The 18,211-nt window shown below is 42.9% G+C and overlaps 2 protein-coding genes across 5 annotated transcripts in view; both read right to left on the minus strand.

Annotated features, from left to right (window-relative positions):
• The window catches only part of Eip78c (Ecdysone-induced protein 78C), a 119,838-nt gene that overhangs the window by 60,748 nt on the left and 40,879 nt on the right, over nucleotides 1-18,211 (minus strand). The window lies entirely within an intron of this gene.
• The window catches only part of LOC143212991 (uncharacterized), a 41,862-nt gene continuing 23,651 nt past the window's right edge, over nucleotides 1-18,211 (minus strand). The window contains exon 2 of the mRNA XM_076432388.1: nucleotides 1-18,211. This exon is cut by the window's right edge and continues 15,286 nt beyond it. Coding sequence (XP_076288503.1) covers nucleotides 9,580-9,897 — 318 coding nt within the window. The 5' untranslated portion in view covers nucleotides 9,898-18,211 and the 3' untranslated portion in view covers nucleotides 1-9,579.

An 18,211-nucleotide genomic window follows, 5' to 3' on the forward strand; every position in this document is an offset into this window, starting at 1 on the left:
ACAAAAGGCAAATTCATAGTTAGTTAAATTTACGAGTGTATTGGAATACCAGAAAGGATTGTGTGGAATAAATACACACATGTGTGCATACGCTAATGGTTGCATAAAATTCGTAGTCTCACAATACACTTTCACCCGACACATGGTTACGCAATGTTTCACAGATTGTTTAGGATTTCTCAGTTAGGCTTGACGGAGGAGTTATAAACTACTGTTGTTGTTTCCCAGCGATTCTGAAAGACATCTTTTTCCGAAACGATTCACCCACACATTACTCCCTGACGTGCGCTTCTCGCTCCCCCAAGTATTTGATACCGTAGTTCGTAATTAATTAGAGTCGCCAAAGGAGCGCGGTGTTATCGCGAGAAGCTGCAACTCCCTCAGGAAAGTATAGCTTCCAGTTAGGTTTAATCTGAAATTCTGGAAACCCCGGTGTATATTAGAGCCGCGTAACGAGCCCGCATTAATTAAGTTCCGCTTCCGTCTGCGACCGGAAGCGAGGCACTGGGAGTTTGCCGTCCAGTTAGCCGATATCCTGCGCGAGTTTCACTGCCAAAATTTTCAGTGCCATCGTGTGACACACCTAATCATCCTGCCAGTTCATCAGTAATACTCACGCGAACAATATTATTCGTAAATAATATTTGCATCATTCTTCTAACATTAAGAAAAAAGATACCACTTGTAAAAAAAAGACACCATTGTACATATTGATTAGTTAATTGATCATGTTCTATCCGGTCACATGCATTAACCTTAATTGCATCGAATCGGAAAGATCTATTTCCATATTTCTTATTAGGAAACAAAAGATCACTGTTTGCCTAACAAGCGAACAAACATTTTTAAGTGGCAGCTTGAATTGATTAAATTCGCTAATTCCAAAACGGGCCCGTATGAAAACTATCTACTGTAATTTATCTCGCAATAAATTTATGTAAGAGGATGCAATTTATACTAACGTATGTAGATGTTGCGATAAAATTAGAAGGCTGTTTAGATTATCAAACACGAAATTATGGGAAAGTACCGCGGATTGTGATTGACGGATTAATTAGTTGTCGACAGACTAATCGTTCCCCGCAATTCTTGATGAAATGAACAGAACAACTGTTATAAACATAAGAGAAACAAACGCATCTACAAAAAGTACACCTCGGAAAATATGTTTAAATAATTCTGAACAACATCAACTATGTAGTAAGGACGAAGAAGATTCGTCTGACGCGAAACTGCTCGATGAAATTAATCGGCACAAGTTTCCTGAGGAAATATAAAGGAAGAGATAAATAATGAAGAAGGAGAGAAAACAATGTCGGCGAAAGGGAGTTAACAAAGAGGAAAATGGGGAACATAAATGCGACTGGAAGTTCGCCCGGAGGCGGAACTTTAAAATCATAAAAGCTTTCGTCCGCGGTGCCTGAATGAAGCCGGAAAAAATCGGGAAATTCACGAGCCACTGTCCCGCGAACCTGGTTTCGTTACTGTTCCACTCTCGAGTATCATCCTCGATACACCCTATTCGCGGTGATTCTCCCTTTTCGAAATGATTTTATCGGTCGAGGGTCTGCAGCCTTTTCAAATGTACGAGTTCAATATTCGAGTGAACAAAAGTCGCTTCAAACGTTTTCAGGAATCGCCCGTTTCAAAGAAGTCCGACATTTTTGGGACAACCTGGACGTGTCTGACTCGGGATCTTAGACGTGTAAGTGACTTTCACATTTTAGATTTCCTTAAATATTGTCTCGGTTAGGGTGGTGTCTAACAGCTAGCCAAATATTGGGGTAAACTTTACTTTACCGGACTCGAAATTTGTGCCTTTCTCCTATTAATTATGATATATTTGGTATGTAATCCAGTGGATTTGTACCCGGAGCGGCTGCAGGTCGAAGTTTCGATTGTGTAGGATTAATGGTTCAGGAGTTATGCTTGCTTGAAGTTGAGCAGTCCGCAGTGCTTTTGACAGGTTAGGGCGCCGCCATATTGATTTGTAGTGACGTTCGCGACCCGCTTACCGAGCAGAATCGCTAGATGGCAGCACGGGCACACAGTAATATCGTTAACATTGAGAAAATATCTTGGAAAACGTTGGAGAAGAAATATCGTGGAAAATATTTACAAAAACCTAACCCAGAACAGTTGAAACGCAACATCGTGGCCATGTCATCCAAAAAATTAACATTTTACCTACCGGAAGCCTATTAATAGGATTTTCAATAATTGCGCTGTACCAAAAGAGAGCATAGAAATGTTCTTTTACATTGCAATTAGATGACGTTATTGAGGGTGACTTGTTAGTTCACAATGAAAATTGCTGTTGCTATTGAAGGTTCCATTAAAAAGTGTTTAGCCATGTACCACAGATTTTACAAAATTATCAGCATTAACGCGTGCCCGTGCTGCCATCTAGCGGTTCTGCTCGGTAAGCGGCACGCGGTCGTGACTACAAACCAATATGGCGACGCCCTTACCTGTCAAAAACACTGAAAAATGCACAACTTTAAGTAAGCATAGCTCTTGAACCATTGATCCTACAGGATCGAAACTTCGGTCTGCAACCGCCCCGGGTACAAATCTACTTACATACCAAATACATAATAATTTATAGGAGAAAGGCACAAATTTTGAGTCCGGTTAAGTAAAGAGCAGCCAAATATTGAACTTCGATGGCTACAATAATGATAAATGAAAGTTTCTACTGCAAATATCATTTCTGTTGAATAAATGGTGAGAAGTTCGGGGGTGGAAGTCAAGTTTCTTTGTAAACAATGCTATTTGTCTCGGTTAGGGCGGTATCTAACGGTTAGTCTAATATTGAGCTTCTACGGCTACAATAATGATAGATGGAAATTGCTACTGTAACGACTGTAAATGTCATTTTTGTTAAATAAACGGTGACAGGTTCGGGGGTGGAAATTTCTTTGTAAACATTGTGATTATTGGATAACATCGATACATATCAGCTACCGGGTCTCTGTGGGACGTTAATATCGATATATCGATTATAAGGCGACAGTTTTGCTTGAACGCGTGACGTTTGCGCGTTCGACGACGGTGAATAAACGTTTAACAGGTGTAGTGGTTGATTCGAGGTGTAATTGATTGAGTTGCGCGCCATAGTAATGATAGACAAATGTGTGGTTTGTCGATCGGTCGGTTGGAATGGTGATTGATGGTATTGTTGTGTCATAGGCGTCGTTTGTAGACGTCACTTTCTTTGGAACCAATCGGGAATGTACAGGGTGTATCAAAACATAATTACAAGTATGCTACAGTAAGGAAAATAGTTCATGTGAAACGTGTACCCGATCCGACCTTATTTCTCAATTACGCAAACTGGACCTTGATCCTTTCTTTGAAGGTAAAAATTCTTTTTGTTGAAGATTATTAGCCGAAATTAAATGTAAAAGTTACTTTACATAAGATTGGATAGATTCATTTAGATCAATTACAAAATCATTCAATTCATAATCTAAAGATTAGAATTATAAAAAAAAAAATAAAAAAATGCGTATCTTAAATTGATTTTCTATAAAAATAGAGAAATGGGGGTCATTATGGTGCGTGCACAATATTAAAGGACCACGTTGATCGCGAGCGAAACGACTCGGATCGAACCCCTGCATAATCTGAATCTCCATTCTACCGTGATATATTATGTGCGGATATTTCGCCGGGTATTTCGCGATCACGGATGGCGTGGATTTATTAAAAGCCGTTTTCGCGCGGCGCAGCGGTACACGCGATCGGTGAAAGCGCCAAATACTACGTGAAAATAAAATGGCGAAGGCGGAGGTGCGCCTGAGTCAGGCATAATAAAACCAATAATCCCGCTTCACGCGGCCAATACAACTCGACGGATATTGCATCCCGTACTGTAGCTAGAGGCGTACCGTGCGTTCGCCCCGACTAACAATGGATGCAGAACGAAGCCTCTAATTCCCTGTTTAATAGGGATTATAGTGACAGCGTTGTTTACTCCGTTTCGCGATTTTCGAGCGAGACCGGAAGTTCGCGTCGTTCTCCGTAAGAACGGATTTTCGCTTGTCGGTGCTCACACGTACTTCGAAGTTCTTCTCGTGCGAAATAAAAATTTCCTACCTGAATTGCAACGAACTGAAGTGAAATAGACATTTATTTTCTGTTTATTAACCATCATCCGTCTCTCGCGTCAATTTGACACAGTTTTCCCGAAACAAGTTATACTGTTTTGCTGTTTCTACTAATAATAATCTGTTATTTGTACATAATTGTTTACCTTCTTATTTCATCGATCTTTCGCCATTGTGTCAGATTGAAACCGGACAGATTTAGTTGGTGAAACGAGGAACGGAAGAGGATCGAAGTGATTAAAAGTGGAAACACATTTCCGACATTCAGATCGAAATAGCGGCGGTTCCGGCGTGGTTCAGGAAATTCTCTGGTGTATTAGACAATCAGCGGCATATGAAAAACTCGGGAGTCGGTATTTATCGACTGCTATTCGCCGGAAGTTCTCTCGAACAGTCCATAAAGTAGCGGGTACGGAAGTTCGCTCCGGGAGGATCATCGAATTTGATGGAAGGGAATATTTCGCGTGGTGTGGAGGGGTGAAAAAAAGAGGGAATTATATCGAAGCCAGCGAGAGGGAAGCCATTACGGCGATCTGCCCGAGCGAATTACAGATTCCTCGCGGTTCCCTGTGGAACCAGTTCGCCGTTCGAGAGAGAATTTATTCTTAGGCGGACGGTGTTGGCCCGCGCTCGCTCAAAATTCCTCGGCAAACCGGCGAGAGAGAGAGAGAGAGACTCTCGCGGAAATTTTTATTCGGTTTCCAGCGGGCACGTTCCTCGGTCCTCTCCACGATCACGTACCCGCCACTCTCTCGGGGACCTGCTTTGCGTACATTCGAGACCCTGGTCTCGTACCGAGTCAATTACTGGTTACTCGGTTACCCGCCGATGCGTGCTACGCCCAAGTGTGCAGGCACCAAGATCGCGAGCGGAGCAGTGCCGAGCAGAACGGAGCAGAGCAGAGCGGAGCGGAGCTGAGCAACGTTCACGTTGCGACGCCGCCGTACGCCGAGTATCGTAATTCGCAATTTACCCGTGCATTCACCTTCGAATTCCCGTTATTCACGCTCCGTATCGTCGTCCTACACTCGACACCCGTGGCACTGCTCCGGGCGACGCGACGCGACACGACGATCCCGCGGACTTCGTGCTTTTCCGGGATACACGCGGAGCTGCGGTTGCATTTCTCCGTGCCACGGCAGACAACGACTTCGAGACCCATTTATGCCGCAGTATTCGCCCCGTAACTGTCGAAAAGATCTCCACCGTAACTGTCAACGTTTTATCCCCACGGGGATCCCCCTTCGAACCAGTCGACCGGTAAACACGATCGACGACCGAACCAATGCAAGCGAAACAAAAGATTGTAACTTTGCTGATTTTATATTATATTTTTTTGCTGAAACTATTACCATCGCGTTTGTCACTTTTTTCTGAGTGAAACGATATCCGACACGGTATAGCTTAGATCAGGCCTGGCCAACACTTTCGTTTCTCGTTGTATTTATACAAAAAATATTAAATGAATGAAATTCTGCATGTGGCATTGTTATAATGCGCAAATGCGACTACGAACTCCAGTTCTATATTTGGTATCTTTGATATAATTGAGGTACAGTGCAACAATGGAATGAAACAAATTTTTGCGTCCACATAAAATATTGATTTTTACGATACTTATATCGCATCCGAGAGATATTCGAATTTAAGATATTTTGCACAACGAGTTGTAAGTGCTTTTGGATCCACATATGTTTGTGAAACATTTTTAATGAGTTTATCACGTGCTTCATTAACTGATGCCAGTTTTGGAAACCAGCTGAGATGTGCCACGTCGAACATAAATATAGATTTACAAAAATTAAGTGAAAGAAAGGATAAACAAATATCTCATTAATTAAGACTCGAGAGTTTATTGTTATCATATGATTTATAATTAAGTTCAAACTTAAGTTCAAACAAATTTATAATTAAAATGAAGTTTTATTCATTTTGTAGTTGTATTACATTTTTTAAAAGTATGTTTACCTAAAGTGTGGCCCGCTGTTGGCCAGGCCTGGCTTAGATCGTAACTAGACAGCGGATTTTTTATGCATTCGTGACGAAAATGAGTAGGTGTAAATTAGAAGAATTATTTCCAACCGATTAATCATATCAAGAAAGAAAATTCATTTCCACTTTACTCCAGATTGTTGCAATTCATTTTAGAACATTTTCTAATCGTAACCACTCGTGCAGCAAGCGAAGTTAGGAATTCGTGCAACTCTACCGTAAATGTGAAGTGCAAGACTTGAATCGCTTCTCTTTGTTCGGCACGCTACGAAGGATTACCGTTTGTAGAACTGTTACGGAATTACCACTGTAATTCTGAGATTATTATTAATGTTGTCGATTTTGCAACTCGGTAAGGAGAAGATCGTCGTTCCTCGCGAATTCGTGGCTGCGATAAGGAACACGAGGCGGAAGGGCTGGTACGGGCCGATAGAAAAGTATCGGTGATTAATCGCTGGCCGCTTCTCGCTCCTGTCTCCGATAAATTATCGATAAACGGTCCGAGTTATTGGCCGCCTTATCCTTTTCCGCGTCCGACGATTGTTGCTGGCCGTCCAGCAATTAATTCTTAGCGATGCGGCGCTTTGTAATCGGTCCTTAATAGACGCGCCGGTATTTATCACCGCTTGGTTTATAATTAAACGCCGGCCGCGGGACGATCGGTTGCTTAATGCGTGTCGACGGGTCGCGTTGTATTTATTGCCGGCAATTCCGCGACGGCATGGCTGTGACGCTATCGCAATCTACCGCGACGAGAGGCGAGCCGGATTCATGAAACTTTGAGGACACGTACCCCGAAATTAACATTAGAACCTCCCGTATCCGAACTCTCATTCTCCGAACACCCTAGTAACCGAATAGCGTTCTATAACTGACGTAATAGTGCATAGAAGTTTTTCTATTCACGCTATACAGGGTGTTCCAAAATTCCTTCAACATCTGGAAATGGGAGATTCCTGAGATCATCCGAAGCAACATTTTCCTCTGCAAAAATGGCGTCCGCGGCTTTGTTAAAGAGTTATTAACGAAAAACGCTCGGCCAATTGACAGTTGGCGCGCCGGGCCAACACGCGTATAACTCGCGCTCTGATTGGTCCGTGTTTTTCGTTAATAACTCCTTAACAAAGCCGCGGACGCCAATTTCGCAAAGGAAAATGTTGCTTCAAATGATCTCAGGAACCTCCCATTTCCGGATGTTGAAGGAATTTTGAGACACCCTGTAGTAGAACATGGAAAAGCAATCATGAATATTGATGTCCACGTCTCGCAAAGTTTACGGCGCGCGATTCCACGCAACTTTAAATTAATAATACCGCGGTACATTTTAACGAAACCGTTCGAACATGCAGGCAGTCCTGTAGAATTTTTATTTATGCAAATTCGCATTATCGTAGATCAAAGTTTTGGTTGCGGTACTGGTAAGTCATTAGAATTTCAGAATGAAATGTAATATTATTACACAGGGTGTCCGAGAAATGTACTTGAAAGGGATGATTCCTGTGGTTCATAGAAAACGAGAGAAACTGAATTTCGACGGTGATAAACAATAGATAGGAAATGCACAATCGAACTGTGAAGTGCACTGAAAATCGCCCACGACAGACAATGTCCGTGGCATTTAGCCTCGGACAGAGCGCCAGACGAACGCTTATTATTTATGCAGAGAACTCGATATTGCGTTAAGGTTTGAGCTCTCGCTTTAACAGCGCTATTGTTCGATTCCCTCCAGATAGCCGTGCATTTTTCTCCCTCGACTCGTGCCGAACGTGTTCCCTTATCTTTCCCTTTGCGTTATATAACGGAGACAGACGGAGACAAAAGAGAAACAGTCGTAAAAAGGAGGGAGAGAGAGAGAGAGAGAGAGAACTTTTGATTCGCCCCGGAGAACCGCTCCAGCTTAGTCGAGGAGGATCGATCGAGATTCTGGCATAACGAGAGGGACTTTCTACTCGCGGAGTGGCGTGCTGCTCGTAAAGTTCAGCAAGGTTCATATAATTTGCGCTTACCGTAGTATGACGATCAGTTCCGTAGCGCGAGGCGTTAAACAATCTCACAAGAGGACGATGCACGCCGTGAAAACGCTTTCTAATGCATCGCCATGGAAACTAGGGGACATTGTTTATGGCCTCCGCTCGATCGTAAACGTTCCGTAAAAAGCGGCCCGTTCCGCGCCGAATTGATCGCGTTTTCCGTCGCGACGGTCGCAGCAATTCCGTTCATGACAATACACGAGCAAAATAAAAATAAAATGAGTTCATCAGGTATTTCACATCAGAGTATTTTAAACGAAATTCATTCATATATTATGTGGAATTCATTCAGTGTTAATATCCTTTTCCTTTAAATATCTCGAAACGAGATATATTTGACTTGTTTTCACACAGGTTATTCTGAACTTATTCTTCGAAACTTTATTTCTAAAGTGAACCTGGCCGACAAGTGTGCATTAATTAATTAGAAATACTTTATCCTTGATGCACGTGAACGTCGGAGATAATTGAGAATTCGTGTTCAGTTGATACAGGTCCACCGAGAAGAAGCGAGGAGAAACGATGGAAATTTTTCCGACGATTCGGCGGCAGCAAATAGACGAGCGCGAAATTATTCAGGATCCCCCGAGTGCGTCTACATAATTGCTCATTCACGCGATCTCCCCCGGCGTTCGACCGTCGACCTGCATTTACATCGGTGCAGCAATGTAACTGCTTTAATATCGATCTGGCATCGAGAGGTTCGCGCCGGAGAAACTTTCCTAAGGCCGTGTTCGCAGCTCGGCGAAGTAACAAGTGCAGTATTTTGCAAACTGCTCTAGAGAAACTTTCGCCCGAATCAAACTTCCCAGCGGGGCTTTGTGTTTTTATTTACTTCCACGGCGGAAGGCGAACGTGTCAACGATAATGCCGCCCTTCCGAATCCTCGGCTTGAATGAACTCGAAATAACTACGGTGATGCCTCGATCCAAGAAAAACCCGCGGGTCCGTGTTGTTTCCTAGATCCTGTAGTGTTCTACTATTTCTTCCTACGTTATACAATTCTCAATTTCTGAAATAAATGTTTTCATTTTTGTTCCAGTTTTGTTTCATTCTTGTGTCGAAATCAAAGAACTTTCGTTGGAAATGAGATAGAGCGATGATTTTTGTAAAATATTAAAGTTGAAGTCAAAATCCTGAGCCAGTAGACAAATTTTTAAGAAAAAATCTAACCGAAACATGATATCGGATAAATCACAATTTTCCTGTAACACTGCAGGTTTAACACGGATTTTCAAAGAGTTAGAAAAAACGTTCCTACTATAATCTTCTGCAATGTTTCAGCTTCAGTTTAAAAAAGAAATCATCGCTCTATCTTATTTCTATTGAAAGTTCTTTGATTTCTTTAAGCGGAAAGCTCGGTTCACCGGTGACCGTCATCCCAGCGAATGCGTTAAATAATGCAAGAGCGCAACAGGCATTATAGTTCGGGAAAGGAAAACCCTTTATTTAGCGGATCCGCATCTATCAGCATGATCTGGCTGCGTCGAGCCAGCCGGCAGCTTTGAAGCGACGACATTAATTGCGAACTTATTCCGCACGTACACGCGGAGAGAATTCGCACCGTCCTCGTCCACGTCCGTCTCGAAACTATACACATAATTATCTAGTGTCAAAGGCGTTCTGAACGCGGCCCTCGAATACCAAGGTAACCTGTTATATTCGCAATTAATTCGCTTGCGCATCTTTTCAGCACAATTAATCTCCACAGATCTTTTCACGGTGTCGGTGAACTTCGCACTGCCATTCCAACCCTTCGCCATTCACACTGGTGGTCAAAATGATAATGCACCTCAAGATTTTTAGCAATGAACATTCATTTGTACGTATACAGTGAGGTGTAAAAAGTATTCGTACGCCCTTTAAAATAGAATAACCTTTTTATAATTGTACCAAACGCGACCTGATTTCTGATTATCAATTAGAAGCATTGGTTTTTGTTAGTCGGAAGAACCGCCATAGCTTTTCAGAGAATTTCGGCGGTGACAGTTTTAGTTCAGTTATGAAATATTGGAATGTGGACACCTATTTCGTTCCATTTCAGTTGATCGATCTGTGCTGTTCGATAAAATGAAGTTGCATCGCTACTTGCGGGCGGTACGCAAATATATTATGAATGTAGAATACACACGGAAGGACAGTTCAACAAAACTTTGCTGTATAAAAGGATCTTCGCGAGTAGATTGTACTTGAAAGTTCGAAGAACGCGCATACCATTACGAGCGTCTGACCATCGCGCACCCTTTCTACTTATTACGAACGAGCGAGTGGCTAGCCTCCATTTTCTGCCACAATTTCAAACAAGTTAATACATTGAACAGATAGAAGAATAAATGAACACATTGAAAAGATGCTATCACGAAGACGAGCAAGAGAATAGAATTTTTTCGAAATTTCATTCCAGATTTTTCACTTATCGTCGCAGCACGCGTTCTGGAAATCAGCCAAGCACATTCGATCTTTTACGTTCACCTCTGACTTTTCCGCGAACAAGATTCTTACCGAGCAGATTCCATTCGACATTTTTCGTTTATCGTCGCGAGTATAACGATCCCCTGTCAATTGGAAATCAGCCAAGTGCGCGTGTACTCAACAAACTGGGGAACTTAATTTTCTCGAAAAGCGGTTTCAACGCACACAAGCTTTATTCTACATTTATGAGTAATTCTCGCGTGTAGAATAACCTCCTGTTGATTATGCCACCTGTATTTCGTTGGGAGCCGGCCAAGTGCACGCGTACTCGACCAACTTCCTTAATTTTCCTTTAAAAGCGGTCGTGAACGAGGCAATTTTATTTTATATGTTCGGCAAACTCCTCTCCACGTAATTCCGTGCGAAATCACCGGGAACGCTGTGTATAAACGGAGACGAGCTCGGAATCGTAACAAACGGCATCCGATCAAAGCTCTCGATCTCTGATCAGCCTTAATGAAATTAGCCGACATCAGAGTCGCGAATGCGAAAAGGAGGAAGAGAGAAGAGAAGGCGAGAGATTGGAAAAGACCGCGCAGACGAGACAGATCCCGCAGGAAAGTTAGTTACTTTCCGTGGGCAGGCAGATACCTGATATCGGTATTAGCTCGGCCATAAAGCATTCCGCGGGCCCCGTCCACAAAGTGATTGCGATTGCGCCTCGGGCATTACAACGCGCAGATTTATGAACAGGGGGTTGCCTGGAACGTAAGTCAAATCCCCGCGGGACGCGTTCAACAGAAAATCGTTTGCACATACGGTGCCTCGGGCAACGCGTACCGCGTATTCCTTCGAACCATGCACTCGGTGTTCTCGATGAATCGTGAATTCTACGGGCTTCTCGTGCAGCAGATCTATTTGCCTTGAAGTACTGGAATATACCAGTGGTATGTACCAAAATGTACCATAATGTACCGGAATATAATAGAATGTACCAGAATGTACCAGAATATACTGGAATATACTAGAATGTACTAGAATATACCAGAACATATTAGAATATACTACAATGTACAAGAATGTACTAGAATAGACAAGAATATACTAAAATGTCCCAGAATGTACCAGAATATACTAGAATGTACTAGAATATACCAGAACATGCTAGAATATACTAGAATGTAAAAGAATGTACTAGAATAGACAAGAATATACTAGAATGTTCCAGAATATACTAGAATGTACTAGAATATACCAGAACATGCAAGAATATACTAGAATATACAAGAACATACTAGAATATACTAGAATATACCAGAACTAGTGTTCCTTCTCGAGATTTCTTTCTCGAGAAATTTTATAATTGGTTATTTCTCATTTCTCGAGAAATTACAGTATTCCTCGAGAAATTTAAATCTAGGAAAATTCTTATGAATCTCATTTATTTAATCATATATTTTCGGAAATGAATTTCTAGTTAACTCAAATTGCATATTACTAATCAATCGCGTACGTATAAGCATATCAACAAGCAGCATATTGAGAAGCCGCAGACGCCATTTTTGCAAAGGAAAATGTTGCTTCAAATGACCTCAGAAATCTCCTAATTTTGAGACACCCTGTATAGTATACCAGAATATACCAGATGTACCAGAATACACCATAATGTACCAGAATATGTATACTAAGGCATGTATATATACCAGAACACTACTAATATCACAACGAGTATAAAGAGATATTAAAAGTTCGACGACGCAAAACCCAGCGAAAGAAAAGTGATACCAATGAAAATGAATTTTTATAAACAATACGTTGAAGGTAAAATTTGAATAAAATCAAAGGTGCCGTCACAACATTAAGGACAGATGATTTTAATTGATGTTTGACTGGAGCCCGAGTGAATGCGTGTGATAGATCTGGATTCGGTCGATGTTAAACTTACATTGAACAGTGTCAGCGACGAGATTGATCTTATCTGCTTTCAGAACTGGATTAGGACTAATTGCGAGGTGGATACATTTTACGTCTGAGTTAGATCTGATTCGAAGATAAGTGTAAGTGGGTCTGGTAAATTTGCATATATGTAGTCGGTGCGTTCTCTATAATATTTACTTATCAAGTTGATACCAACCTGTTCAGACTTGAATGGAACCGGTTCGGGTTGAAATCAGACTCGAATAAACGTCCGTTCCGGAAAATATTGAAGCATAACTGGTCACTAGTCTCTTCCCAACAGATTTTAAGAAAAATATGAGACAAGGCATTCGTTGCGTTCAAGGAGCACGCTAAAACAACGTTTCGGAACGGAACACTGTAGCTAGGAACGCGCCGATTAAAAATCATTTTACGCTTTCTAAACGGTAATTGCAAAAGCGGGACTCTAAGGAGGGAAGAATGTTGGAGATGTTACAAAGCGAGCACCGCAATGCAGACACCACCGGAGGTTTTCGACGCGGTGTTCGATGCCAAATTGTTCGTGTGCCAGAGGAGAAGTAAACTGGTTATTTGACACATTGACGTGGAGAGTAAACAGCAGCACGCCACGTGAATATGAAACGGTCAAATTTCTGCACAGATTTGCAAAATCTTCACCGAGAAAATCGTCCTTGTTCAAGATTCTCGATACTTGTCGGGACACCCTGTAGACGATCCAATGCAATCCGAGGTTAAATCCTAATGTCTATCCGAGATTAAACTTTAGCATGGTCTGAAATGCAGCGGTTCATGCGTTGCGGATTAAATTTCAACAATTAAACGGCAAGCCGGCCATCCGCGAAGGTGAAAAATCCCGTAATCAAATCTCCATTCATTCCGCTATCGGGCCCGGCAGATCTTTCGCCTCCGTCGGGCTCTGTGTACGATCTACGCCATCTTAAATTACACGTTCGAGAAAATAAAAGTATCCGCGCAGCCACTCGGGGGTTAAATAAGCAGTTTACTAAGCTAATCGGCAGCGGCGAAACAGCTCCGGGACGCTTGCATTTCCTTCGCAAAACATACTTCCGCGTGCGATTTGCGATGGCTGTTCGAAATTGCCCGATCTCAATAAAAGCCGCACGAACTTCTCCACCGCTCTGTATGCGTGCGCACGCAGTCCTGCCAACGTGTTGGTCCTACCATGTTCAGATCAGGTGATCATTCGCGTTCATTGCGCTTCGGCGCGCAACACGCGCACATTTCCTTGTAATCTGCAGACGAACATTTTTCCAGATCAACGTCTCCCTGATTAACTTCGTTCTCGAGAGGTTTACGCGTCCTGTAAAGTTGTCAGACTATGAAGAGTACCTCAAGATTAGAATGTGGATCTTTAAAATCTTCGAAAAATGCTAGAATAGAAAATTCGACAGAGTTTACCACGATTCTTATCCATTTCGGATCCACAAGTCTGCTACCACTGAAAAAGCAAGATTCTACTTGATTCCACTGTCTTAAAATTCGCCTACAAAATTGCATAAACATCCGCAGTCTACTCGAGACCGTTCCTAACTAGTTCCACGTACCCAGTAGTTATTCTAAGCAAGTTAGCGATGCTGCTACAACCGTCGGTTATTGGAATTGCGTTCAGAAGATTAAAGGACGATTTGCGACTACTAATTTCACCAAGCACGCAGCTCGAGTGTTCATTGATTGGACAGGTCGGCCTGATCCCAATGTTCCCGGGAAGCCGTCAAAGGCTGATCCAACGCCGACGAGCCTGCTATGCGAGAATCTGTGTGCGCTGCAGAGTTTCCTGGGATCGAAGAGGTTTTCCTAACCGAGGGCCTCGGTTAATGCGGTAGCTCGTTGTGTCAAAGTTCGAGGGATCGGTCCCTGAAGTGAAATCAGCCCGAAGTCCAAACGAAAGGATCGCGCCGGAAAGGGGTTCGGGATAGTGGATGGAATTCGGCGAATTAATCCTCGAACTGAAACACGCGGTCTCGCGCTGGCGCATCGTCGATCTGGCAGCGTCTCGTCATCGATTGGTCGTCGGTTCGATCGTCGATCCGGTCTGGCTTCGATCCCTCTTTCTCCGCTCTTCCTTATTCTTGCCTTTTTCTCTTTCTCCCGGGTGCATTGATCCCGGCAATCGCAGCCGCGTAATTAACTCGTTATATCTATCCCTTGCAACTCAACATTACGTAACGCTCCTCTCTCTCTTTCTCTCCATTTCTTCTCCTTCCTCTCTCACTCTCTCCATCTACGTTTCACTCTTCCTCTATTTCCTCTACCTCCTCTTTCGATCCACAGTTCGCCTCTCCTTTTATTTCGTCCGGTTTCTTTCTCTTTCCACAACTCGTTCCTTTTACGAGCCTTCTCCTCCCTCTCTCTCTCTCTCCCTTTCTTTCTCTCTTCATGAATGTCTCTCTCGGTTCGTCTCGCATCTTCCCCGTTAGCCCGACGCGTTCCTCCCCGCGTCGCGACGCTTCTCAGCACACCGGAACGCTTTCGTTCGCGTTTTTCCTCTCGCGCTACGCCAGATTCCTCGGACGTTTTAAATCGAGTGGAGAGCTCCTTTGTGCCCAGCCAAGTGCCACCGCCGCTGTCCGATTCCACTCTTTGTTTTCCCACCCTTCCGGTTTTCCTCCATTTCGACGTCTCCCGATTCTCCCTCGACCAGCGACTTTCCCCCGGCCCCAGAGGATACACGCGGGAAAACTGCCGAGGAAACGCTGACCGATCCAGACAATTTCCCTGCGGGGTGGAGCTGGTTCGTTCGGGGATTCGGGAAACGGAAATGGAACGGGACATCCCCTAGCAAAAATGGAATCAATTAACCCTCGTACAGTCAAACGGGTACCCGATTACTGTATTTCTCTCAACAATTTGTTAATGTTCCTCTAAAAAATATTACAAAGTTTCTCTGAATGTCCATTCTTCACTTGCTAGTATATTAATTTATAGTCTTGTAATGAGAATTTGTGCAAACATGTTAAATTAAGAAAGGTTTCAAATAATCTATAAAAAATTGAAATATGCCATTGAAAAATATTTCAATGGCAACTTATTCCCGAAGAGAAAAGTTGTTTATCCTTTAAATGAGGAACCGGCCCGTACAAACATCCCGAAATATCCCGAATTGTTCACTTTTCCCCGGCGAGATCGCCAATTCGCTGGACTGTTATTCTCGCAACTGTTGAGGATATCCCGGCGATAAATCCCGATCCCTCGCCACTTCTCCCCCGCGAGTCAGCTGTCCCTCCTTCAGGTGTTTCCTGGCTGTATCCCCGCGGTTTCTCTATATTTCACCTGGCAGGATTTACGTTTGATCAGCGTCGGCATCGTCGTCGCCGGTGTTGTCGTTCGATGACCGGTCCCGGTCTCGAGGCTGGCTGCAGCTGCAGCTGCAGTTTCCTGGATCGCCGGGCATGCGGACGACGATCGCCGAGCGATCTCTCGGGCCTCTCTGTGCAAACGTGTGTGCGGCCCTAGCGGGGGCACGTGTGCACGTGTACACGTGTACACGTACGCACGGCCGGTATGCGCACACACGCGCAACATGTAGAACCAGTCCGTGACGTCACGTGAAGGACCCACCGTGAACACGAGATCGTCCTGATTTCCGGGTTCGGCTCCCGTGCCACGAACGTGCGCCACGACGTCGATTTATTAAATCCAGCCTACGAGGCAGGCTCTAGAGAAGGCTCACCGAATGCTCGTGCAAGCCCGAGCCCGAACCCGCGCACATCCGATGGGACCACGGTCGAGTTAGGCTAAACGTTCATGCGTGTACCTGTCTACGACGATGATAAAGTCGTTAAGGGGATCGGAGGCGCGTTTAACACGCTCGATACTTGTTCGTACCGAGAAATTGCCGCCGGCAAGGGAAATGGCTCGAACGCGGCTGCTCTTCCGGTACAAGCCACTACAAATGCCCGCTACCAATGCGTTATGCTAGAGGAAGCATACGTCTGCAACCTTACTCGAATATCCTATATGCCAAAATTTTTATTGGGGTCCACGGTACACTCGAGCGCGAGATTTTGCCGTTAAAACTTTATTCTTCGAGTTTAACCCTTGCGTAGTCAACCGGGTACCCATTTGCTGCATTTCTTTTAACAGTTTGTTAAGGGGATAGACTCCTCTTTTCAGGATTGCGAGGGTGTGGGATTCGCCTTCTCATTTCTCGATGATAAATACAAACACGTGGGTTTTCAGTAGACAAACGCTAGATAAAAGATCGATCTAGGACGCTATCTCCCTCAAAAGTCCTATTTGTCGTTTAAGAGGCGTAATTTGCTATTTTCGGCAGTGTAATTTGCATTATTCGGAGGCATAGAATATTTTCATAGCTACATGTTGCCGAATAATGCAAATTACGCCTCGTAAACGACAAAATAGGACTTTTGAGGGAGATAGCGCCCCAGATCGATCTTTTATCTAGTAACCTGTACTTTTATCGTAAACTGTACTATTGCTGACACTATGTTTAATTATAAAACTAATAGCCTGTTTAACGTTTACTTCTTACTGTGCCAATGACTTACTTACTATACTACTGTACTATCTTACTATCTTACTGTACTATTTGTCTTATGATTGTTATTCACGGAATATATTTTATAATAAAAGATTTATGACTCGTAAAACTGTTTGATTTTGCTGGAAAATCTCTATTACCTTGTAATAACAGCAAGTTAAGCTTGTTTGAACATTTCCAAACAGATAAAAAGATTTTTACTACGATTTTGACTTAGAGTACAGTTTGCCCTATCGAGAAATGAGAAGGCGAATTCCGCGCTCTTGCAATGCTGGAAACAAGTCTACCTCTATAAATCTTCCTCTAAGAAATATTACAAAATTTCTCTGAATGTCCATTCTTTACTCGCTAATATTATATTAACTTATAGTCTTAGAATGAGAATTTGTGCGAACATGTTAAATACAGAAAGGTTTTATATAATCTACACATTTTCTACACAAATGTGTCTTATTTTAAATTTAAATCACTGGAACTATGGAGATGCCACAGCTAAGAATTGCTGTACCATTATTCGCAATATTGTTTAAATTATTAAATATGTTGGTGTCTAATCAATTACTACACATTTAAGTATTCTATGAGGTGTTAATCAATTTCATATCCGTAAAATGAAAAAGATAACAAAGATAATAGATTGCTAAGAATTGAATTTTTCGAGTAACAAAATCGGCAAACAGAATAATATTTCTTCGTAAAAGTCAGTCTGTGATAGTTCGAATTTTCACGCAGACAGGCAGCCTAGACGTTATCTGATCGCAGAAGTTGAGGGGTTAATGCTATCCACGGCAAAGGGGAGCCAAGTGAAGGAGAATAAATCCATTAAGAGCCGTGGAAACAGAAATACCATGTCGGGAACGTACAATGTCTACATAATAGACTGTACAAAGTAAAATCACGGGACCCAGCGTAATGCTTTCCCAGGAAACATCAAACAGTGTCAGAATCTTGAAATATTTCAGCCTATTCAGCAGAATCAAACCATTATCCGGAGTTACGTTAATTAATCCTTGTTAACCTGTTTGACGTACTGCGTTACGTAAATCGGATAGTGCCCGGCGATTTCAATTGAAAAATCAACTTTCACGGTAACTATGCAACAATGTCGTGATCCCGCGTTTTCCAATTCGGAAGGCAATCCTTGTCGCGTCGCACGCTTGCCGATTTTGTACGTCAAATTGGATTTGATGCATTTATGACAAAAT

The sequence above is a fragment of the Lasioglossum baleicum genome, chromosome 10, assembly GCF_051020765.1.
Source record: "Lasioglossum baleicum chromosome 10, iyLasBale1, whole genome shotgun sequence".
In the NCBI taxonomy this organism is placed as follows: Eukaryota; Metazoa; Arthropoda; class Insecta; order Hymenoptera; family Halictidae; genus Lasioglossum; species Lasioglossum baleicum.